The 23,307-nt window shown below is 58.3% G+C and overlaps 2 protein-coding genes across 4 annotated transcripts; one reads left to right on the top strand and one right to left on the bottom strand.

Moving 5' to 3' along the window:
* The first annotated feature begins 739 nt into the window (after positions 1-739).
* ALX3 (ALX homeobox 3) lies at positions 740-6,773 on the top strand. Its single transcript, XM_066204152.1, has 4 exons — positions 740-986; positions 4,030-4,331; positions 5,449-5,511; positions 6,189-6,773. The coding sequence occupies exons 1-4, from the start codon at positions 740-742 to the stop codon at positions 6,492-6,494; spliced, it is 918 nt and encodes a 305-aa protein (XP_066060249.1). The 3' UTR covers positions 6,495-6,773.
* Positions 6,774-8,772: 1,999 nt separating this feature from the next.
* On the bottom strand, positions 8,773-23,231 carry STRIP1 (striatin interacting protein 1). Of its 3 annotated transcripts, none has more exons than XM_066203930.1 (21): positions 22,974-23,231; positions 20,820-20,889; positions 20,493-20,567; positions 19,547-19,681; positions 17,337-17,457; positions 16,806-16,874; positions 16,326-16,432; positions 15,804-15,931; positions 14,727-14,909; positions 14,426-14,643; positions 14,113-14,178; positions 13,856-13,919; positions 13,333-13,404; positions 13,030-13,104; positions 12,765-12,862; positions 12,273-12,399; positions 12,079-12,179; positions 11,818-11,884; positions 10,959-11,063; positions 10,576-10,780; positions 8,773-9,476 (listed from the first exon to the last, which is right to left on the bottom strand). In XM_066203930.1, the coding sequence occupies exons 1-21, from the start codon at positions 23,229-23,231 to the stop codon at positions 9,229-9,231; spliced, it is 2,592 nt and encodes an 863-aa protein (XP_066060027.1). In that variant the 3' UTR covers positions 8,773-9,228. The 3 variants fall into 3 exon arrangements, with proteins under 3 accessions (XP_066060027.1, XP_066060029.1, XP_066060030.1); XM_066203932.1 differs by lacking the exon at positions 22,974-23,231 and adding an exon at positions 22,808-22,947; XM_066203933.1 differs by lacking the exon at positions 22,974-23,231 and adding an exon at positions 20,973-21,559.
* Positions 23,232-23,307: the final 76 nt, after the last annotated feature.

The following is a 23,307-nucleotide window of genomic DNA, read 5'->3' on the forward strand; positions in this document are numbered from 1 at the left end:
TGATCCACTTTGTCCCACACCAGTGCCTGGGGCCAAAGCCAGGCTCAGGATGAGGGGATCCAAACCCTGGGGTGTGGAGGCGTCGAGAGGGACACGTGGGGAGCAGGACAGGATCCCCTCGGGGCTGGGAGCAAGCAGCACCCACAGCACGGCCTGCAGCAGGGACACTGCGGGGTCCTGGATCCCACGGCCTGGGGTCACCATTGTCCCTGCATCCCTCGTCCCAGGGTCGCCACCATCCCTGAACCAACTTGTCCCGGGCCTCAGGGCTTTGGGGAGGGAAGGGCCACAAACGGGCTCTGTGGAGCTCGTGAAGGGGAAAATGAACCCAGAGAGTGGCAGGGAAATGGAAGTTTCTCCCCTGCCTGGTATTTCTTGCTGCTACCAGCAGTGGGGGATGAAGTTTGGAATCAAAGAAGTGCCCTGAGCATTTCCTGTAGCTGGGAGACGCTGGGAGAGGGGAGCACGGCTCCCCCCGCGGCCCCTGCCTTGAGGACGAAGGGAACTGACCCACTCGGGAAAGTGTCCCCGGCGGGGCAGGATTTGGGATTAGAGGGTTAACGGAGCGGCTGGGAGGACGCACGTGACTGGCTGTGGACTGGGGGGGCGGGTGGGGGTGTGGGGGCTGGGGGGGCTGCGGGCCGATCCCTCCCTCCCCATGCCCCCCCCGTCCCCCTCCTCCCGGTCCCCCGCACAAAATCCGCTCCCCGGACCATCCCCGTCCCCTCCAACCTGAGCCATGGAGACACCGGGCTGCCCGGCCTTCCCCCCGCCTCGCCGGGCCGGGGGTCCCCCGGGACTCCCCCGGCCTCCCACCGCCTTCGCGCTCGGTGCACCGGGGCCCCACCGGCGGCCGCCGCCGCTCAGCCCCCGCCCCGGCCGCTGCCCGCCGCTCCGGGCAGAGCCCCGGTACCTGCGGGTCGGCAGCCCGGGCCCCCCCGCCGTGGCCGTGCATGGGAAGCCCCCGTACCCGGCCGGGGCTGCAGGTACCAGGGGAGCGGCGGGTGGATGGGGGAGCGGGGCCGCCGACCCCTCCCGGCCCCTTCTGCTTCTCTTCCCCCCCTCTCTGCCCCGCGGCCTCGGGTTCTGCCGGAGCCCCATCCCTGACCCCCCCAAGAGCGTCATTTCGCCGACACGCTCTCCCGGGCTTCTCCGACGCGGCCAATGTCGCGATATGGCCCCGTGGGGGACCACCGGGGCGTCCCCCGACGGGAGCCGGGGCCGCAGCTGCCGAGCGTCGGAAGCTGGGACTGTGTCGCGACAGACACCGGGGTCTCGGGGATGGTTCCGTTCTCCAGAAACAAGGGGGGAACCGGGAGAAAAGGCGGCGGGAGAGACCCGGCCCCGCAGCCGCGACGGCGGGGACCGGCCCGGGGTGGGGAACGGCGGGTCCCCGTTCCTGGGGACGGAGAAGGGCCGCGCTCCCCGGAGCCCACCGGGCAGGACCGGCGGCAGTAACCGCGGGGCGGCCGCACGGACGGGCCCGGGGATCGGGAGGCCGGACTGCGGGGCTGGCAGCTCCCCGTGCCCGGGGGTCCGGGGCTCCCGGTTCCCTGGGACTCCGCGGTGCCTCGCTGCGGGGCGATAACGCTCTCGTTCCTCGGTACCCGACTCCGGGCTCCGGCGCTCCCGGTTCTCCCCGGTACCATCTCGGGAGCTCCAGAGCAGCCGGTTCCCCTTGGCCCGCACGTCCCGGGGCTCCGCAGCCGTGTCCGGGCTCGGACAGGACCAGGCTCGTTCCCGGGCTTCTCCCGCCGTTCCTTTGCGCTTTCCCAGCCGGGCCCGTCGGGGGCTCCTCCGGGACTCCCGCTTTCGCTTTAATATCATCCCCCCACTTCTGCTTTAATAGAAGAAGCAAAAGGCAGCGCCGCGGGGGCAGTGGGAACCAGGTGGGACCCGGCAAAGGCGCCTCGGGGAACAGGTAGAAAAAGCCCCGGGAACAGCCGGGAAAAGCCGTCAGGGAAAGCCGGGAGCGTCCCCGCCGCGGCGCTTACCTGCTCCAGCTGCGGCGGGGGGATGCTGCCGTTCCACGGGTGTTTCCCCCGGTTCCTGGGAGTCCTTTCCATGCCCCCATCCCTTCACTAATGATCCTTCTGAGTTCCTTCCCCTCCCCATTATCCCAGGAATTGTGCAGCTGTTTCCCAGCTGCCGCCTTCCCCAGCGCCGCCAAATCTTTAGGGGGGTGTCAGTTTAGGAAGGAGTGGAGGAAAAATATCTGTATCTTCCCTTTGTCCCCCTGTGCCGCTGTGTTTGTTTAGCTCCGTGCCTGTGTCCCGCTCCTTCCTGCCTTTCCCTTCTTTCTGGATATTTATTTATTTGTCTCCAACGCCAAAACCCACGGGTCACTCGGAAATGCACCGCGTTGCTTTTGAAAAAAGGGGAGGAAAAAACCCAAACTCGATGCTTTATGTGACAGAGTTTTATTCTGGGTTTTTTTCTTTTTTTCCCTTAATTTTGGTTATATTTGGGTCTGCTCTATGGGGAGATTTGGTTTTGAATTATTCAAACCCTCCGGCCCAGCAGCTGAGCCCTTTGGAGGCCAAAGCAGGGAGGAAACGGCAATTTGGCCTCATTCCTTTGCCCTTATCCATGACCAGACAGGTCGGTGCTGAGAGGGGCGAGGAGCAATCGCCCCCCAAACCTCCCCCAAAATACAATTTCTCATTAATTCAAAGCAGCTGGATCTGGGCTTGGCGGCTCCATAGCCCCCAAATTGCCTTAATTAGAAAACAACCAAAAATCAAAACCGAAAGGCCGGAAAAGGCCGTGCTGGGGGCTGGTTTGGGGGTGCAGAGCCCCGCTGGGGATGGGGACCCCATTTCCCCACTCCGTTGGGATGTGGTGGTTAATGGGCTGGGAAGGAGGATTCATCCCAAAGGAGGAATTTCCTCCTCCTCGCCGTGGGCCTGATCCTGCCCCTCCAAGGGAGCCAGCAGTCCCCACCTGCAGAAACCACGGATCTCTGGAGCCGGTGACTGGGGTGCGATCAGGGCAAACCCAGGAATTTTAGGTTGTCCCTTCCCAGGTGACACTTCCTGTGTCCCCTCAGCAGACGGGGAATTCCAAGGTATTGGAATTTTGGAAACTTAGATTTGTGATTTTAGTATATAGTGATGTATGTGAGTCAAGATGGAGGATTTTGGGTGTTATCTAAGTCCTTCTTTTTCACTTTCACCCCTCCCCGTCTGCTAATTCCCCGCTCACTTCTCTTTTCCCTGGCTCAGCCTATTGGGGTCCCAACAGCACCAGAATCATTTGGAGCTGCCAAGCTCTGTGTGTCCCCATGTGGGGACAAACAACACTCCTGGGGGACAGAGGTGGCCCCCAAAATGCCTGGCAGGGATTTTCCTCCTTGATCCCATTCCATCATCTGTCCCAGTGATGCAGCAGTGTTGAAGGGAAGGGGGGAGCCCCCAGATTTCTTGCTCTGGTGCCAGAGGAGGGTGAGGACAGGGAGCTCTTCTTCAGAAAAGAAAAAAACAAAGCAGGGTAGTATTTTTTACTCCTTTCCAAGTGTTTTCCTGGGAGCTGCAGCTCCAGGGAAGTGCTGGCTCAGGGGCACAGAGCTCCCCCTGAATTATCTGGGGCGCAGGGTCTGGATACGGCCCAGAGCCGGGGTGGGTTTGGGGTCACTGGCGGCCCTGTGGCTGTTCCGGGCTCTGAGCCGGGCAGAGGCACCAGCCTGTGCGGGAAGGGAGTGGGAGGAGAGGGATGAGGAGAGTGGAGCAAAACTCTCAGCAAAAACCCTGCACCCACCTCCTCTGCCCCCTCCCTGCCCAGTCACAGCATCCCAGGGGGACCCTGAGCACCCGCTGCTCCAGCCAGGCTTTCCCCACCCTGCAGCAGCTTTTCCTGCCCACAGCGAGCACGGATCTTGCCCTCCTCAGGGATGGATCTGCCTGCTGTGTGTCCATGCTGAGCCCTCTGTGCTGGGGCAGTACCTCAGCATCCCCCGGGATATGGGCTGGGCAGTTCTGGGCTTCCTTGGCACTGCTAACACCCCCTGGTCCTGTGTCTGTCCCCCACCAGGTGAGAAGGGCTGCAAAGGTGGGTTCCAGGCAATTCCTGCAGCCTGCAGGGTGCCCCCAAAAGCCCCGGAGGATTTGGGGTGCCCACTGGCAGCACCCCTGGGCAGCCTCCGGGACCACGGGATCCCCGAGCTCCCCGAGCCCCTGGGCAAGAGCAAGAGCAAGAAGAGGAGGAACAGGACGACCTTCAGCACGTTCCAGCTGGAGGAGCTGGAGAAGGTTTTCCAGAAGACTCATTATCCCGACGTCTATGCCCGGGAGCAGCTGGCACTGCGCACAGACCTGACCGAGGCCAGGGTGCAGGTACGGGCACGGAGGGATGGGCAGGGACACCCTGGGGCTGCCAGGAGAGGGGGGGCTCCCCCGTCTGTAAGAGATGGAAGCTGGTTTTCCCACGAAGTGTGTTAAATCCCAGATGGAAAATCTCAGCCCATGCGTCCACTGCCATGGTGTGGGTGTTGGTTGCCTCCGAACCCTCTGCATTCCCCCCCGGACAAGCACCCAAAGGGGGGAAAGAGTCAAAAATTTGGGAGGTCGGTGTCAACCAACCCCCCAGAATGCCCTAATGGTGATCCCCCCGTGCATCCATCATTCCCAGCCACCCTCCCCGGCTCAGGAGAGGAATCCCCGGGAGCTCAGCGCGGATGGGGCTGGGGTGGCACGTCCTGGGAGGTGAGGCGGGACGGCACCGACCCTCACTCCCCGCCTCCAGCGGCATCGCAGGGAGCTGCTTCCAGAGGTGTCTCCGTGCGGTGTGAGGCTGCGGCTGGAGGGTGCTCCCAGCAGGGAGGAAATGAGGGTGCAGGGTAAGGAAGTGAGCGGGGAGCACCCGCTGGGAGCTGCCACCCCCAGGAGCAGGAATGGGGACAAGGCACAGGCAGGGGAAGTGTCCCCCGAGCCTGCACCCACCCAGCGCCCACCCGAGCGTCCGAACCCAGATTTGGGGTGGACTGAGATGAAACCACCCGGAGCCACCAGAGCCTCAGGCCAAGGATCCCGGTAGCGCATCCTCCTCTCCGGGAGGGGCTGCTGGAGTTGTCCCCGCCCCAGGGAGCACCAGTCTCCACCCCAGCACGGGGTGGGGGGGGGAACATGCAGATGAGACATCAGCACCCAAAGAACCTCATTCTGCAGCAAAATCTGGCATAAACAAGTCCCAGAAGCACCAGGGAGGGGAAAGGATCGTGCACGGAGCAGGACGGATCGTTTTTGGTGCGGGACAAGACATTCCTGCTGTTGGTAAAGGGCAGGGCTCCAACAGAGCACAGAGCAGCTTCCTTTGCTCGGCTCCGGCTCTCCGGGATGCTGGGGCACCGTGTCCGGCCCCTCTTCCTGCAGGGGACGAGCGCGGACCTCGGCGGGAGGCTGCAGTGGGCAGGGGAAGGGTCCCCGCACCTCAGCCCCCTCCTCCATCCCCCAGGTTTGGTTCCAGAACCGCCGGGCCAAGTGGCGGAAACGGGAACGTTACGGGAAAATCCAGGAGGTGAGAGACGGCACGGGAGCTGCTCCAGCCCCGTGTCCCCCCGCTCCCAGGGGAGGGGTCCCGTCCCACCGCACCTGTGGGTGCCCCACGTCACCCATTCCTGCCCCTCCTCCCCCACGGCTGCACCCACCCTTGGGAAGAGCGCGGCCCGGGATGGAGAGGAGGGAGGATGACATTTTGCCACATGCAGAAGATGCTGCTCAATGTCGCACTCCATCTCCCACGGGAACACGCCCTCTGGGGCAGGTTCTGGGGTGTTTCTCCGGAGGATCCCCTTCGGCTCTCCCACATCTATCGGTGCTTCCTGTCCCCCCTTTTCTGCAAAACTTTGCCCCCCCAGAACTGAAAAGCATAAAAATAGTTTAAAACTCAGCTTCACCCACATCCCTGAAGCCAGACTCTCCCGGGGGGAATATTTCAACCAGGATTCAAACCCCCCCCCCCCCCCCCAGGGCAGAAAATAGAGCGAAGGCATCGCTCCCTTTGCACCCTGTGGGTGGGGGGGATTGGAAGGGGGGATGAAGGGAATCCAACAGGGGAGAGAGGGATCATAGGTGGGATAAGAGGAATCCTGAAGGGGGGAGCGGGATCTAACGCAGAATGGGGGGAAACTGAGCGGGGTGTAATGTCCCCACCTTCATTTTGGGTTTTTGTTGTTGTTGCTGTTGTTATTTCAGCTGCAGAACAACCTGTGGCCGAGCCCTGGGAGCCCCCCGGGGCTGCTGCCCCCCGAGAGCATCCCGGCCCCCTGCATGTCCCCGTTCCCCCCCGCTCCCAGCAACGGCTTCGTGGGCATTCCCGCTTCCCCGGGCCCCCATCCCGGCATCAACAGCCTCTACTCCCTGCACGGGCTGCCCCCCCCGGCCCTGGCCCCCCACCCGTTCGAGCCGCCTCCCCAACACGACTACAAGGCGCCCACCCTGATGCCACTGAGGATGAAGAGCAAAGAGGGGGCCGGGAGCCTCCTGAATTGGGCCACATGATCCCCCCGCGGGATGGACACGGAGCCCTCACCCCCCCGGAGCGTATCCCCCACCCACCCCGCACCCCGGAGCGGGGTCAGGGTGGTGGGGACACCTTCACCCCCTCTCTGCACACCCCGAGCTTTCCCGCACCCGCCACGATGCCGCTGCCCCTCCAGCCCCGCTGAGAGGGGGCCAAAGGGGGGCTGCGGGGAGGAAAAAGAGGAGCCCCCAAACCCAGGCTGCCCCAGCGGGGCTGGCACTGGCAGCTCGGGGCCCCAGAAACGGCTGCCCCAAATCCCTGAGCCCTTCCAGCACCTTCAGCGACGGGGGATTGACGGAGATTCCCGAGGGTTTCCCCCCGCCCCGGGCACTGCCAGCCGTGGGTGTGGCTGCGAGGGGACCGTGCCCCTGGGGGAGCACCAGGGCAGGGGACTTTCGGGGCCGATTCTCCCCTCCCCAGCTGGAATTTGGCCGCTCACCCCCTGCCCAGTGCCACCCGCAATGGCAGAAACTGGGCTGTTCCTCTCCCAGTGCCAGACTGGGAAGACTGGGCTGGGACAGCTGCTGGTGCTCGGGGGTTACTGGGGACAGGGCCAAGGAGCCCCAAAGCCCCCCCAGAGCATCGCAGCTCCTTCTGCTCCCTCCTGGAGGGGAAATCAGGCCCTGGCACAGCTCCTGGAGCCCCCTGGCATGGGCAACAAATCCGTGAGGAGGAGACTACAAGGATAAAGCATCCCAAATTAAAGGGATGCTGTTACCCCTCAGGAAGGTGTTTTAACGCTAGCAAGTGGGAGCCCTCCCAGGCGCTCCAGGTGGGGTGTTGGGGGCACAACTGCTCGATTTGGGGTGCGGTTCTGCATTTTGCAGGGGTCTGCATGTTACTGGTGGTACCTGCAAGGCCAGTCTTGGGGGAGGGGGGCACCCCGTTGAGGTCACCCACTGTGACCTCCCCCACTGCAGGGAAACACCAAAAAATGAAGCCAGGAACAACCCTGCTCACCCCAGCACCAGGAGATGCTGGCACACCCCCAGGGACCCTCTCGGGCCAAGCCCCCCTCCCTGCAAACCCTGCAATGCCCCCCTGCCCCAGCTCTGATGGGGGGACACCCCTGTGGGGCACCCGGATCCCCTCGGGGAGGCACCAAACCTGCTGTTCCAGCCCCACGGGGGCCAAAGGCCAAGGTTTTCAGCCGAGCTTGGCGCCCTGGGCACAGCCTGGCACAGTGGGTGCCCCCAGCAGGCAGCCCGGGGCTGCCCACCCCACCCAGGACATCTCACACCCCCTCCCACCGGCGGGGACCTTGTTATTCGTTTCGAAACAATAAACCACATTTTTCATAAGTTAATTACGGCTCCAGCAGCCCCATAAAGCCAGGGGGGCTGAGGATGGAGACTCCCAAGGGGCTCCTCAGGCCTGTTCTGGCACTGGGAAAGGGGTTTGGGGGGCAGGATGGTGCTGGAGGCACCCAGGGGGGTGCCAGGGGTGGGTGCAGCCCTGCAGGACCCTGGGGGCACATCCAGACCTCTGTGCTGCCCACAGGGGACGAGGTCAGGGTGCAGCACTGGGAATCCAGAGGGACCTGGGGCTCCATGTCAGCCCTGGCTGAGGGGGAAGAGGGCAGGATGGGGACAGCTCCAGGCAGGAATTAAGGACATGTTACCATCGATGCTGAGCCCACAGAACTTCTCTGATGTCTCATAAGGCTGAGTTTGCTGCTTCCAGGCCTGGGGCTGAGCATCCCCACAGCTGGATTCACTCCTGGAGCTCCACAGGCTCAGAATCCCAGCACGTGATGGGGTGGAACTGGGATTGTCCCAGGCTCCCTCTGCCCACAGCCATCCCTGCAAATCCCTGCCTCACATCAGGGGGAATTCCCCCGGATTTCATCCCCAGGGCTGCTGCTGCCCCTCTGCCAGGGAAACTGAGGCCAGGCAATGTGCAAGGCTGAGCTATGGCAGGATTTGGTGACAGGATCCTCCTGGGAGCAGGGACCAAAGAAAATCCGAGTGTTAACACCACACTGCTGTCAGAAATCCCGGGACGGAGCTGGGGGCGGGTTCAGCAAATGGGACAGGCAAATGCCTTCAAGAACCTGCTCCCCCCCAGGCCACCAGCCCCCCCAAACCAACAGACCTGGGTGCAAGATAAGACTAAACCTTCTGGTGAGGGGCCATGCACCCCGCTGGGGTTTGAGGGACGAGCGGGGACAAGGACACAGGATGAGGAACTCTCATCCCAGCCCAGCTCCAGGCAGGAGAGACAGGGACACGGACAGAGCCCAGCCACGCTCAGGGCAGAGGTATCACCAAATATATATAATATATGTACAGCTCCTGCACCCCTCGTGGGCCGAGGGGAGGCTGCCCTGGCCCCTCAAGCCCCCACAACCCCCCAGAGGGGCTGGGCAGGGCCAGCCTGGTGTCCCACCCAAAGACCCCACTGCCACACTGCCACCCGCTCCCCCTTCCTGGCTGGGGGGGCACGAGCAGGGTGGTGCCTCTGAAAGCATTGCATGGGGTGGGCAGAGATCCCCCACCCAACAGGAAACCCCCTAGCTTTGGGACGAGCCTGGACAGAGGCAGAGGGGCAGGATGTGGTCTCAGCGAGGATCCCCCAGCTCCATCCTCTTCCCAAGCCCACCACAACAGTGCAGCCACCCACAGACCCCCCCCCAAAACCTCGCTGCCCTGCCCCGTGGCAGCAGCTCAGCCTCGAGCTCTCCAAGCAACCCATCCTGCCTCCCCGTGTCCATCACTGCAGCAGCTCCTCCCAGGAGATGGGCCGGGAGAAGACCTCCCTCTCCAGCCACAGGTCGTAGTTGACCTGGAAATCCTCGGGCAGGTCCACGCGCTGGCCCAGCACGCTCTGCAGGCAGTTGTCCACCGGCAGGAAGTCGGGGTTGCCGTGGGCGCGGTCGTAGCGCCGCGAGTTGAAGCGCTCGATGCTGGCACGCAGGGCACACTCCTCCGCCTGGAAATCCCACGGACGGGCGTCCAGGTCTGGGAACAGGGATGAGATGGGTCAGGGAGGAGCTGGGGACCCCTCAGCCAGCCCAAACCCCTCGGTGGTGTGGTTTAACCCCAGCCAGACTGAGCCTAAGGCAGCCGCTTGCTCATTCCCCCACCAGCCAGAGCAAAGAACCACGAGGGTAAAAGCTGGAAAAGTGGTGGGTTAGGATGAAGGCAGCTGAATAAAGAAAACAAAAGCTGTGCACACAAGGAAAGAAAAACAAGGAAATAATTTCCTGCTTCCCACAAGCAGGCAGGTGTTCAGCACCTTCAGGAGAACGGGGCCCCATCCCAGGGAACGGTGATTTGGACAACAAACAGCGTCACTCCCAACATCCCCCAGCTCCTCCTTTTTCCCCTGCACTTTATATTCTGAGCATGATGTCCTAGGTCGGGAATATCCTTTGGTTCTCCCTCCTCCCAACAAGCCCTACACCCCCAGGCCCCTCACACCTGGGAAAGGTCTTTGTAGGTACTTCCAACAAAGCAAAGAGCCTGGAGCCACCAACAGCTCCACCACCACAGGCACAGCACCAGCACTATCTCCCAACACTCCCACCCCATCAAGTCCATGGAAGCAGGCAAGATCCTGGGAGGGGACACAGGCCAGCTGACCCAAATTAGCCAAGGGAATATTCCAGACTCAGTGATGTCGGATCAGCTATAAAAGCCAAGGAAAGGAGGAGGAATGATGGGGCATTTGTTATTTAAAACATGTGCCTCCCAGAGCAGCACTCCACGTGCTGGAGCCCAGCTTCCCAGAAGTGGCTGAACATCCCATGCTGATGGGAAGTAGAGAACAAACCGGTATCTTTCTGCTCCTGCTGTACTAAACTACCTTATCTCAACCTACAAGTTATTTCCCATCTGGTTTTCTCTGCCCTGTCCAGCTGGGAAAGGGAATGACAGAGCAGCCTGGTGGGCACCTGGTCGAGCCCAACCAGCCAAGGCCCACCAAGGCCAACCCAGTGCACCTGCCCAAGCCCCAGGCAGCACAGGGTGAACTCGGGGCACAGAGCCTGGAGCAGGACGGCTGGGAATGCCGGGAAAACTAGGGAGGGCTGGGAGTGCCGGGAATGCCAGGATGTACCATTGCCATAGGCCCAGTCGTCGTTGAGGCGGTGCCGCACTTTCTGGTAAATGGCTGACATGGTTTTCATGTTGCTCTTCCTCCACTGCCGGCCCAGGTACTTGGTCTGCACCTTGAGCAGCTTCAGCACGTAGAGCTGCATCATGGCCTGCTTCACCTTCAGGGCCCGCTTCAGGATCGGCGCCGACTTGAACACCACCAGCATCTGCCAGAACAGCCCCCGATCCCAGCTGGGATGGATTCCTGTGCCAATCCCTCCTCCGCTCCCCTGCTCGCTCCTCACTCCCCACCAAGCACTGGGTCGTCCCAAGTTATCCCCAGTGCAGGTGGCTGGCCGGGCTGAGCTCCAGAACATTCCCAGCCTGAACACCGCCAGCGCTCACCATGGTGCGGGAATGCTTCCACTTGGTCAGCTTGTTCAGGATGCGCAGGAGGTTTATGCAGGAGAAGAGGTTCCGCCAGCAGAACTGGTTGTTGTCTCCAGCTTCCTGTGGGGAAGGAGACGCAGGGTCAGGCAAGGGATTGGACTGGGGATGGGGAGAGGCTGTGGTGATCTGAGGAGCCACGTCCAAAGGGCACAGCACAGCACGTGGGCATGGAATCGTCCAGTCACGGAATTGTTAAGATTGGAAAAGCCCTCTGAGGTCATCAAGCCCAACTGTTCCCCCAGCACTGCCAAGGCCACCAGTAATCCCTGTCCCCAAGTGCCACATCCACACCCACACATTTTTTGAACACTTCCAGAGATGGTGACTCCAACACTGCCCAGGCCAGCCTGTACCAGTGCCTGACCATCCTTTTCATAAATGAAATATCTTCTCCAATATCCAACCTGAACTTCCTCTGGCACAGCTTGAGGCCATTTTCTCTTGCCCTGTCCCTTGTTCCCTGGGACCAGAACCTGATCCTCACCTGACTGCCTCCTCCTGTCAGGGAGTTGTGCAGAGCCAGAAGATCCCCCTTGAGCCTTCTTTTCTCCAGGCTGAGCCCCTTTCCCAGCTCCCTCAGCCACTTCTGGAGCTCCAGCCCCTTCCCCAGCTCCATTCCCTTCTCTGGATACATTCCACCCCAGCCAACACCTGCCATCCCCATCCTCCTCCCCAAAATTCCAGTGGCACCAGGGGCCGAGCACAGGAGACGTGAGGGTGCAAGGGCTGTGTGCTGGAGCCCTGCTACCTCCCTGCATCCCAAATTCCCCTGGGAAGTCCCTCAGGTGCCAGGAGTGTCAGCAGGAGGACTCACCAGGCTCTCTGCCGTCAGTTCCGGCAGCTCGTGCACAACACAGTAGGGATAGTCCAGCACGGAGATGCTGCAGGAAGGACAGGGGCGCTCGTGCTGTTCCCCCAGACTGCAACGCAGCCCCACTTCCCACCCACTGCAGATGGGCTGTGGTGGGAACTTCCCAGGTCAGCCTGAGCCAGGGAGGGACTGCAGAGGGGCCAAAGAAACAGGGACCCCTCCCCACATCCCCCAGAAACGCAGGTGGGCAGCCTCCTCCCTCACCTGTTCTTGGCAGTGATGTAGGACATGATGTTCTGGTTGAAGAACTTGAGGATGAGCGGGATGCAGTTGGCAAAGACCAGGTGCTGGGCCATGTACTCAAACTGGGGAGGAGAAACGTGGGTGAACAGGGACCCACTCAGGGTCCTGCCATGCCCAAAGACCCACGGGCACGGCTGGACCTCAGCCCACCTCACCTGGTAGATGTGGTTGAGCTTGAAGTGTTTGAGCAGGAGGAGCAGCACGGCAGAGATGGCCTTGACAATGATCTCCTTGTGCCGATTGACATCCACGCCCAGCTTCATGCTCTGCAGCACAGTGGTCCTGAGGACACAGGGGTTGTATCAGGGGAATTCTTCCCTCCCAGGGTGGCACGGGTTGTCCAGGGAAGCTGTGGCTGCCCCAGCCCTGGAGTGTCCAAGTCCGACTTGGTCTAGTGGAACGTGTCCCTGCCAATGGCAGGGGCTGGAACTGGATGAGCTTTCAGGTCCCTTACCACCCAAAACATTCCATGATTCCACAGTCCTTGGGCTGGGGCAGGGTCTGCCCCTCCCAGTTCCTGCAGGGTGCAATCCAGGGCGGAGCAGGGTGACATCCCCCAAGGAGCCCCAGCCCCCAGCAGGTCAGTCCCCCAGCTCCCTCCTTCCCTTCCCAGCCCCAGCCAGCTCCTCTGCTCCACGGCCACTCACGGCATCTCCTCGGGCAGGACATCTGCCAGGATGTTGATGGAGTCTGTCTTGGCTTTGGAGGTGGGGGCTGCAGCCAGGAGGATCTTCAGAAGAGCAATCTGGGAAGAAGGGAGAGATGGAGGGGGAATGGGAGCTGCAGGGGACTGCCCACACACCCTTTCCCCAACTGCAGGAGGGAGGAACAGAGCAGGGGCAGGGGGTGAAATCTTGGGATGCATCACTGGAAAGGGACTGATCCAGGGGATCCCAGTGCTCCCCAGCTCACCATGTACTGGGGCAGGCTGGGCAGCAGGCCCTGGTACAGGATCTCAGCAGGGACTTGCTCCACTTCCTCTTCCCCCTGGTGCCAGGAGAGACCAGAAAACCTCATCCCAGGATCTGCCACCAGCACCACGGAGCACGGACCCAAGGGCAGGATACCCCCAAACTCCTGCCCCAAGCCCCTCTGCCCCAGAGAAACCCCTCCCCAGCAAAACAAACCCCTCAGCCCTGCCAAAAAACCTGGCAAGGACCAAGTGCCCCCAGCTCCCAGCCCAGGATGTCCATCCCAGCCCAATCCCACACTCACTCCGGAGAGCGGGGAGCGCAGGTACTCTTCTTCCATGTGCACCTGCACCTCAGCAATGGACGTGTACTTGTGCTGCAGGGGGACAGGGCAGGGTCACCACGGTCCCCCAGTGCTGACCCCTGCCCCAGCCTGCCCCCACCCTCCTGTTCCATCCCTCCTGGATCCCTGTCCCAGGGGTGACCTGTGCGGATGTGCAGGGTGGGAGCTGCTGGGCTTGGGTGTGGGACAAGGCCAGTAGGAAAGGGATGAAGACATGAAGAAAGGGATAAAACCCTTTAAGGAAGGGATAGAGCCCCCTAAGGAAGGGATGAATCCTCCTAAGGAAGGGACGGAGCCCCCTAAGGAAGGGGCTCAGACAACCTGTGAGTCCAGGATGAGATGAAAGCTTAAGGCTGCTCTCCCATCACTGGGTGGAAGAAGGGGAAAATGGACAGGAAAATCCACTCTGAGCTGTGATGGGAGCAGGGAGATGGGCAAGGGGCACCCATAGAGCAGCAGGGGCTGGAGGAATTCCTTAACTCACCAGCTTCAGGGTGCGGATGCTCTCATGGATGGGCCTGGGCAAGCCCACCACGGTGTTGGTGTCACTGCAGGAGGGAAAGAGCCAGGCTGGGAGCAGGGCTGAGCACCCAGGGGTGGGGCAGAGACCACCCAGGGATAAAGCCACAGACCAGCCAGACAAGGCCTTCCCGGCTGCCACGTAGAGACAAAAGCAGCCCCCAAACTGGCCTCCACCACAGGCCCCTCATGATGGCAGCGCTGGGCTGGCTCTGCACTCACCTGCCCAGCGTGTAGCCGATGAATTTGCTGCGGCTGGATTCCAGGAACATCTCAATGTCCTTCTCTCTGCAGCAAAGAGAGAAAGGAAGAGTCACATCTTCCTGAGCATCTGGAAGACGCCCAGCCAGGCACAGGGAAAAGCCTTGTGGTCAGCTAAAGGGCACCCAGCCAGCCCCACAAGTAAACAGCCACCAAAGTGACCACCCCATCCCAAACACCTTCTCTGCATCCCTGCTGAGATTCCCACCATCCAACAGCCTCTGCTTCCCTGACCCTGCTCCAGTTCTCCAAACACGGAGCCCCCAGGACTCACCGGACCTTGGGGGCCCAGGGCAGCCCCTTGGGGCAGGTGATGCGGTCGCTGGGAGGGTGCTGGGTTGGGGGGGGCATCACTTCATCCCGTTCCAGGGGGAAGGTCTCTCCCTCCAGGCTGTTGTCATCATCATTTTCCTCTTCTTCCTCACGGGAATCGTCAGCTTTGTACGGATCCCGCTCGTTGAAGGCATCGAGGTTATCCTGCTTAATGAGGGCCTGGAGCGGGGAGAGAGGGAAGGGAATATCCCAAAACCAAGCCCAGAGCCTGGCAGTGCCCTCCCCAGTGCCCCTGTTCCCACCTTGTGGTCCCTCCGGCCGCGTTTCTGCTGCTGCTCGATGAGGTCGGAGGCGGAGGCGGGCGGGGAGGCCGCCCGCATGTTGCGGATCACCTGGATGCTGTCCTCGGGCAGTGGCGGCAGCCCCAGCATCTCCCTCTTCTCTGCCTTCATGCTCTGCAGCTCCTCAAACCCTCCCAGGGTGCACTGCAAGGGACACCACGGCGTGCTGAGCACGGGGGGCTCCAGGGGCATCTACACCTGCCCTTCCCAAACCCACCTAGCAGGGTCACAGAACCATTCAGGCTGGAAAAGCCCCCTGAGATCATCGAGTCCAACTGCCCCTCCAGCACTGCCAAGGCCACCACTAATCCATGTCCCCAGGTGCCACAGCTACGTGTCCTTTAAATGCCCCTGGGGATGGTTACTCCAACACTGTCCTGGGCAGCCTGTGCCAGTGCCTGACCACTCTTTCCATGAAAAGAAATTTCCCAATATCCAATCTAAGCCTCCCCTGGCACAGCTTGATGTTACTTCCTCTTGCCCTGTCCCTTGTTCCCTGGGACCAGAGCCTGACCCCAACCTGGCTGCCTCCTCCTGTCAGAGAGTTGTGCAGAGCCAGAAGATCCCCCTTGAGCCTACTTTTCTCCAGGCTGAGCCCCTTCCCCAGCTCCCTCAGCCACTCCAGACCCTTCCCCAGCAAAGTTCCCTTCCCTGGACACGCTCCAGCCCCTCAAAGTCTCTCTCGTCCTGAGGGGCCCAAATCCTTCCCCAGGGTTTCAAGTAGGAGTTGCCTGTCCTGTGCTCCTCTTGTCATTGGAAGAGGCAGGAGGGACAGGAGGATGCCCAGGCATCCACAACTGCAGCATTCAGAGCTTTCCTTTCCCCAGCCAGGGACCTTGCTTTGGGTCTATCCTTGGCATCCAGCTCCAGACACCAATATCCAATGCTTCCCTATGGGGGAAAACCTGCCACTGGGTTTAAAGGAAAACTGAACACCAGAACAAAAGAATGGAGCAATTACAGCCAACTCCGAGGGCAGAATTCCCTCCTCTGCAAAGTATCAAACTACACATCCCACACCCCACAGCCTCTCCTTACCAGCACAGTCTTCCAGAGCAGAAGCAGCACCTTCTTCATGGGGAAATGCGGAGCATGGCCACTGCAGAATTTGGTCACCATCCCAAAGAGCATGACAGAGAAGGGTTCATTGTTGTACAGGGGGGCTCCTGCAACCACACAGCACCATTAGCCAGGAATTCCTCATTCCTGGTCTCACCCCAATCACCAGCATCACCAGCTCCTGCACCCTCCTCCCCATCAGCTCCAAGATCCTCACCTCACCCCAGACAGCTCCCTCTCCCCTTCCAAGGCCTCATAAACTCCGTAATTTCTTACCTCTATATTGAGAGGAAACAACAACTCCAGTATTCTGGGGTTTTCCCAGGAGAGAACACCCAGCAGCAGCAAAGGCTGGATGGCTTCCTCTGCTCACTTCCCTCTGCCCACAAGCTGAGCAGAAACCAACCCAGTGCTGCCAGCCGCTATTATCCAACTCTGAGAGCCAAATCCCACATCACTGTCTGCAGCCCTGGCAGCTCCATCCCAGCTCCTGCTCCTCACCCAGCTCCGCTCGGAAGGTTTGCCTCATGCTCTTCCACTCGGGCTTGTCCCCCTCGGCCTCCTGGCGCACAGTCTCCACAATCAGGTACATGATGTTCAGCAGCACCCTGCAAGAACCAGGGCAGCTGAATCCCGGGGGCTGGGAGCAGTTATGGAAGCACTGTCAGCACCCAGGGCTCAGGGAGAAGCTGGAGCAACCCAGACCACATCCAGAATTCATGTACCTGCTCCACACCAGCACACGGGCACTGGGGGAAAAAGTCTCTGCAAGTCCAAACAGGAAAAATATCTGCTTTCCCAAATGACTGCTTTCATATTCCCAATCTGTGCCATCCCTGCTGTGCAGGCTGAGCACGACAGACACCCATGGAAACTCAGAGCTGGGACAGCTCTGGGACCCCTTCAAGTGCCTGTCTCAGCCTCCCAAAGCTCCCAGAAAACCCTGGCCCCCCTCCTGTTCCCTCCATTCCCACTCCATACCTGAGGTCGGTGCTGTCAGCCAGGGAAATGGCCGGTTTCCTCACGGCACTGGAACAGGCTGCGCTGTTGCTGCAGAGGGAGAACAGCTCAGAGGGAATTTGGGGGAATTCAAACTCTGCCATGGGCACTTCCTGTGCCAGCTCCAAACCCTGAGACAGACACTGCTGCCATGAACTCCCTGGCTCCAAACCCTGAGACAGACACTGCTGCCATGAACTCCCTGGCTCCAAACCCTGAGACAGACACTGCTGCCATGAACTCCCTGCTCCCAGCGCAGCTGCAGGAGGAGGAGCAGAGCTGCCTGTTTGCTGCCAGGGACTTTGACTCATCAGGAATTTCAGGAGAAATCAGCTATAATCCTACATTACACATCCACCCAGGACAGCAGGAGTCACTGGTGGATGCGGGAATCAGATTAGGAACAGATGGATAGGCAAGCTTTTGTACCATAAGCTTTTGTGCCATAAAGCAGAAAAGCTCCTACCAAGGAGCTCCAGAGGCCCTCCTGAAGTGTTTTCCTGCAGTACTCACTCAATCTCCATGTTCAGCAGCTCCACCAAGGCGTTGAAGGTTCCCACTTCCAGCAGGAGGAAGATGTTGTACCTCATCCAGGCCTGCACCTCGGCCTCGGAGCTGCACTCCCCGAAGGTGCCTGCAAAGAGACCCTGCTGATCCCAGCTCCCACAGTACCACAGCATTCCTGTGGAAAACACACCCCTCAAACTGAGGAGAAACTGGGATGCAGAGCATGGAACTCTGCATTTGGGTAACCTGCATTCCAGGTCTGCAGAACTGGGGTAACACAGGGAAATCAGACTAATTTGGGGCCCAACTGCTCTAAACTATCCGGGCCCATGAGATTCAGCTTTGTTCCAGACATATCAGGCCAGTGAAATCCCCAAGGAATGAAAATTCTTCAAATTATGAATTAAAATAATTAGTAATTATCGTATATATTAATTATATTATATATTGATATATTACATACAATATATAACATATTGTGTATAATTTACAATACATAATATGAATAATATAGACTATATAATCTCTGTAATATATAAAATAAATATAGCATTTATTATATAATGTCTAAATATATACACAATGTATTATATCTATGACACAACATGTAATATCTTTAATATATAATATACAGTATATTACATATAATATGTATTGTAGATTATATTGTATTATGTATTACTTGTAGTATACTTATTATAATTAAATATTTTTATGTATATACTATACATATGAAATTATATTGTACTGTCTCACCTTTACAGTATATACATAAAATTACTACATACATCAAAATATATAATTACATGTATAGTATATGTATTATATATGAGACTATATTTACTATGTCTCCACTATATAATATATACATCAAATATATAATTATAATATGTATACTATATGCAATACACAGTACAATACCATCTACAACACATATGTTATATAATACAATATCTATTATACTATATATAGTACAAAACTATATATTACATGTATATCATATAGTCAACATACTATATCTAATGCATTAAATATATATAAGATATAAAACGCACTATATGCAAAACAGATAATCTACACAACATAGCACATACAATTGTATATCTAATTGTATAGCTATATTGTATGATATATCATATATACTTATATCTATCTAACACATATATATCACTATATAACTATCACTGTAACTATCTATCACTATAAAATTAACTATCACAACATAATCCCTTACTATATTGTACAATATATATAATATAAACTTAAATATATTAACTAAATCACAATATAACCTGTTTTATGGCCTTAGTGGGGCAGACAAGGGGCAGAGGCACAATATCACAATACAACTATCTATCACTACAACTATCTATCATCATAAAATTAACTATCACAATATAATCCATTACTATATTGTACAACATATATAATATATATAGATTAACTAAATCACAATATAACCTGTTTTATGGACTGAGCAGCGGGGCAGACCAGGGGCAGAGGCACAATATCACAATATAACTATCACTATAACTATCACTATATAGCTATCACCATAAAATTAACTCTCCCAATATAATCCATTCCTATACTGTACAATACATATAACATATCTAGACTAACTACATCCCAACATAACCCATTTCACGGGCTGAGCAGTGGGGCAGACCCGGGGCAGAGGCACAGTATCACAATATAACTATCACTATAACTATCTATCACTATAAAATTAACTATCCCAACATAATCCATTACTATATTGCACAATATACATACCATATATATACTAACTACATCCCAACATAACCCATTTCATGGGCTGAGCAGTGGGGCTGACCCGGGGCAGAGGCACAGTACCACAGTACAACTATCTATCACTATATCTATTTATTACTATCTAACTATCACTATAACTATCACCATATAACTATCACTAAAAAATTAACTATCCCAACATAATCCCCTACTATATTGTACAATATATATAACATATATAGACTAACTACATCCCACTATAACCTGTTTTATGGGCTGAGCAGTGGGGCAGAGGCACAATATCACAATATAACTATCTATCACTATATAACTATCACTATAAAATTAACTATCCTACAATCCATTCCCATATTGTACAATGTATATATCACATATAGACTAACTACATCGCACTATAACCCGTTCTACGGGCTGAGCAGGGGGGCAGAGGCGGGTGTCACCTTGTGCCACGTAGAGGATGGCGCGGGCCACGCGCAGCCTCTTCTCGCGCGCCGTCACCTCCAGCCCGTCCAGCAGGCGCATGGCGTGGGTGCGGTGCTGCGTCCGCTCCAGCTCCGGCCACTTCTTGTCCCTCACTGCAAACCAAGGCACGGCTTTGGCCACGCTCACGGCGACTCGGCCAACGGAGCCAGGGAACGTGGCGCTGCTGGGGGAAGGACTCCCGGGGTGTGTGGCGGCTCAGGGATGTCTGAACCGTCTGGCGGGTGATTAGATCAGTCATGGCATCATGGAATGTCCCCCAAGGATCATAGAGGCCACCTCCTGGCCCCGCCCAGGACATCCCAAAATCTTACCGGGTCCCTGAGTGTGGAAAATGGATTTGCAGAGAATTTTGTAGAGACCCACGAAGGGTAGTTTTAGAAGATTGGCTTTGAGACATTAACGGCATTGAGTGGCAAACGCCGATAGGCCAAGAAATGCTGGTAATGGATCGTAATTATGAAACAGTTTGGCTTCTGATTTGGAATTATAACATCTGTACTGTCTCACCCTTCACATGAGACTGAAAATAGAAGAAAAGGTTTTAAAATGCCTCTTAGTTGACCCATCGATGGGTCAGAAAAGGGTATAATCCAACACCTGAGAGCGCTGTCCAAAGGCTCCTGGAGCTCTGGCAGCCTCGGGGCCGTGCCCATTCCCTGGGGAGCCTGGGCAGTGCCCAGCACCCTCTGGGGGAAGAACCTTTCCCTGATATCCAGGCTGACCCTCCCCTGACACAGCTCCATTCCCTTGACTCCTGTCCCTGCTCACAGGGAGCAGAGATTGGAGCTGGCCTTCGGGAGCAGCTGCAGACCCCAGTGAGCTCCAGCATCAGGCTCCTCTTCTCCAGGAAGAGAAATCCCTGTCCCTCCCCAGGGGGAGAAGAGTCCAGAAAAAGGCTCTTACTGTGGATCCTGAAGTCCTCCTCAAAGCATTTTCGGTTGAGCAGGAACTCTGGTCCCTCCGTGTAGCTGTACAGCTCTGCCAAAAGAGGAGAAGCTCCAAAAGCCTGCACCAAGCTGCAATTCAGTCCTGGGAACTGCAGTTTTAGCCAAAATATCAAAACGTAATAAAGGCCAAAAATATTAATTACACATATTCTGTCCCTTTTAACATCAATGCAGCGTTTAAATATAATAATAAAGCGATACTGGAACTGACAGAGTTCCTTCAATTCTACCAGGAGAGGAAATCACGGCTGATTAATTGATCCATCACAGAAGAATTCCTTACCCGACAGCTCTGCTGTCCATTTATCCGTGTCTGCATACTCAAACTCCAGGTCTGGCGACTCCGAATAGCCCTGAAAACACGGGGGGGGAAAAATCAATTCCATTACATCCCATTTCAGGAAAACCAAAACCCCCGAGAACACTCACAATTCACCTCATCCTCCTGCAAATCCAGGGCTGGTTTTCCTGCTTTAGGGACCAAAAACATTCCTGCAGCAGCACAAACGTTACCGAGGCAACTCCAGCCCACCTCCTGCGTCTCCATGGCTGTGCCACGTGGAGCCACTGCAGCACCCCCAGAGCACGGGGGGAGCCCCCAAGGCACAACAAAAACACGGCAGGAGACAGGGAGAGGGGTCTGGGAGATCAGGGAGCTCTCAGAGCTCACCCACTCTGCACAAAATTGGGAAAATTTGGGCTATCCCCCTGTGCCATCCCAGCAGATGGGATTAGAGAGGATGAAACAACTCCAAACAGCTTTGGAGAGGCTGCAAAAACATCCAGGAGAACCTTAAGAGAACAAAATATCAGCTCCCTTTACAGAAGTCATGGACATCGACCCACAACATTTCAGGGCACCCAGCCCTGAGTGGGGCAGACGCACAGCAAGACCCTCACGCATTTTGGGATCCTGAGCATGGGGCAAATCCACGCCAGAACTCTCCTGAATTATGAGGCTCCCACTCCTGAGCACGGGGAGGATCCAGAACAGAATCCTCACCCACTCCTGAGTGAAGGGCAAACCCATACAAGAACCATCCCAAATTTTGGGACACCCACTCCTGAGTGAGGGGCAGATCCACACCAGAACTCACCCAAATTTTGGGGCACCCACTTCTGAGTGAGGGGCAGACCCTGAGCAGATTTTTGGGACACAAATTCCTGACCATAGGGCAGGGACACCCACCCCTGGGTGAGGAGCAGAGCCACAGCAGAACATTCCCTTATTTTGGGGCACATATTCCTGAAGAAGGGGCACACCCAGAACCAAATCCACACAAATTTTGGGGCACTCCCCGACACGAGCTGCAAATCCACAGCAGAGCTCTCCTAAATTTGGGGGCCTCCACTCCTGACAGAGGAGCAGATCCACATCAGAACAATCCCGAATTCCAGGACTCTGAGAGGGGCAGCTCCAAGCCCTGCCTCGTGCTGGCTCTGCTCTGCTGGGAGCCCTGCCAGCACCCCAGGACCCCAAGATTCCCCCTCACATCCCTCCCCTGGCATTCCTGGGACCTTTCCGAGGAACCCCTGGGTGCAAACGGCTCTGCGGCCATCCCAGGAACTAAAAGCTTTGGAAAAGCCCCGGGATACCTCAGCTCCACACAACCCTTCTGACTCCCCCCAGGCTCGGGGTGAGCCCAGCACGGCGGGGTGTCCCTGGGGGGGGTTGGTCACCTCTCGCTGGATCCATCCCCGGTCCGAGCACGGCAGCCGGACCCGACACCCCACCCTGGGCTGGTACCGACCGGTAACACCGAGAAACCCCCGCACGGGCCGTGAGAGCCCCGGGCCGGCCCTGTCACTCCGTTCGGGGCCGGCGGACAGAGCCACCCCCGCGGCCCAGCCCGGTCACAGCCGGCCGGGCCTGGGGAAGGGATGGATGGAGGGGAAACCGGCCCCGACCGAGCCCAGGCAGGGTCCGGGCAGGCCGGGCAGGGAGAGGCCTCTCGGCTCCGCAGCCCGGGGCACTGCGCCAGGGAACCGGGACCGAGGGAGCGGCCGCTGCAGGGCCGGCCCCGGGACCACGGCTGGAGCAGCAGAGCCGCGGACGGGCTGGTCCCGGGCCGGTCCCGGGGAAGGCGGTGCCCAGCAGGGCTGGGAGAGCCGGACACTGGCGCCCCTGGACACCGATACCCACAGGGATCCACGAACACCGGCACCACCGGGCACCGCCCCCGGGCACCGGCACCCATGGGCAGGCCCGGGACGAGGCCCGGCGCGGCCCGCCCCGCCCGGGAAGGCCGCCCCGCTCCCGGCGGCGCTGACCTCGGAGTCCTTGCGCGGCGGCCGGGCCAAGTCGCGGCCCCTCCCGGGCGCGGCCGCCCCACCGCGGCCCTTGTTGTTCCCCGGGACCGGGACAGGGCCCGGCCCGGGGCCGCCACTCGGCTCCATGTCGGCCGCTCCGCCGCGCCGAGCTCTCGCGAGGACTCACCCCCTCCTCTCGCGGGAGCGGCAGGGAGAGCCGGGGCAGCGCCGCCGCCATGTTGGGAGTGGCACCTGAGGGAGCGCCGGTGTCTCCGGTGGGTGCGATGCAGCTCCGCCCGCCGGTGCCGCCGCTCCGCCGTGGCGGCCGCGTCACGGCCGGCGCCGCCCGCCCCCGGTGGCCACGGACGGCGCCACACACGGCCGGGCGGCGGGCTCCGCCCCCGCTCGGCCATCTTGGGTGCGGCGCGGTCTCGGGCGCGGCCATGCTGGGTGTGGCACTTCCGCCCTCACCCCAGGGCGGTCCCGGGCACCGGAGGCTGCCATGTTGAGAGTGGCAGGAA

This window comes from Chamaea fasciata, unplaced genomic scaffold (assembly GCF_029207755.1).
Source record: "Chamaea fasciata isolate MVZ Bird 193981 ecotype frontalis unplaced genomic scaffold, bChaFas1.0.hap1 SCAF_25, whole genome shotgun sequence".
Lineage (NCBI taxonomy): Eukaryota > Metazoa > Chordata > Aves > Passeriformes > Sylviidae > Chamaea > Chamaea fasciata.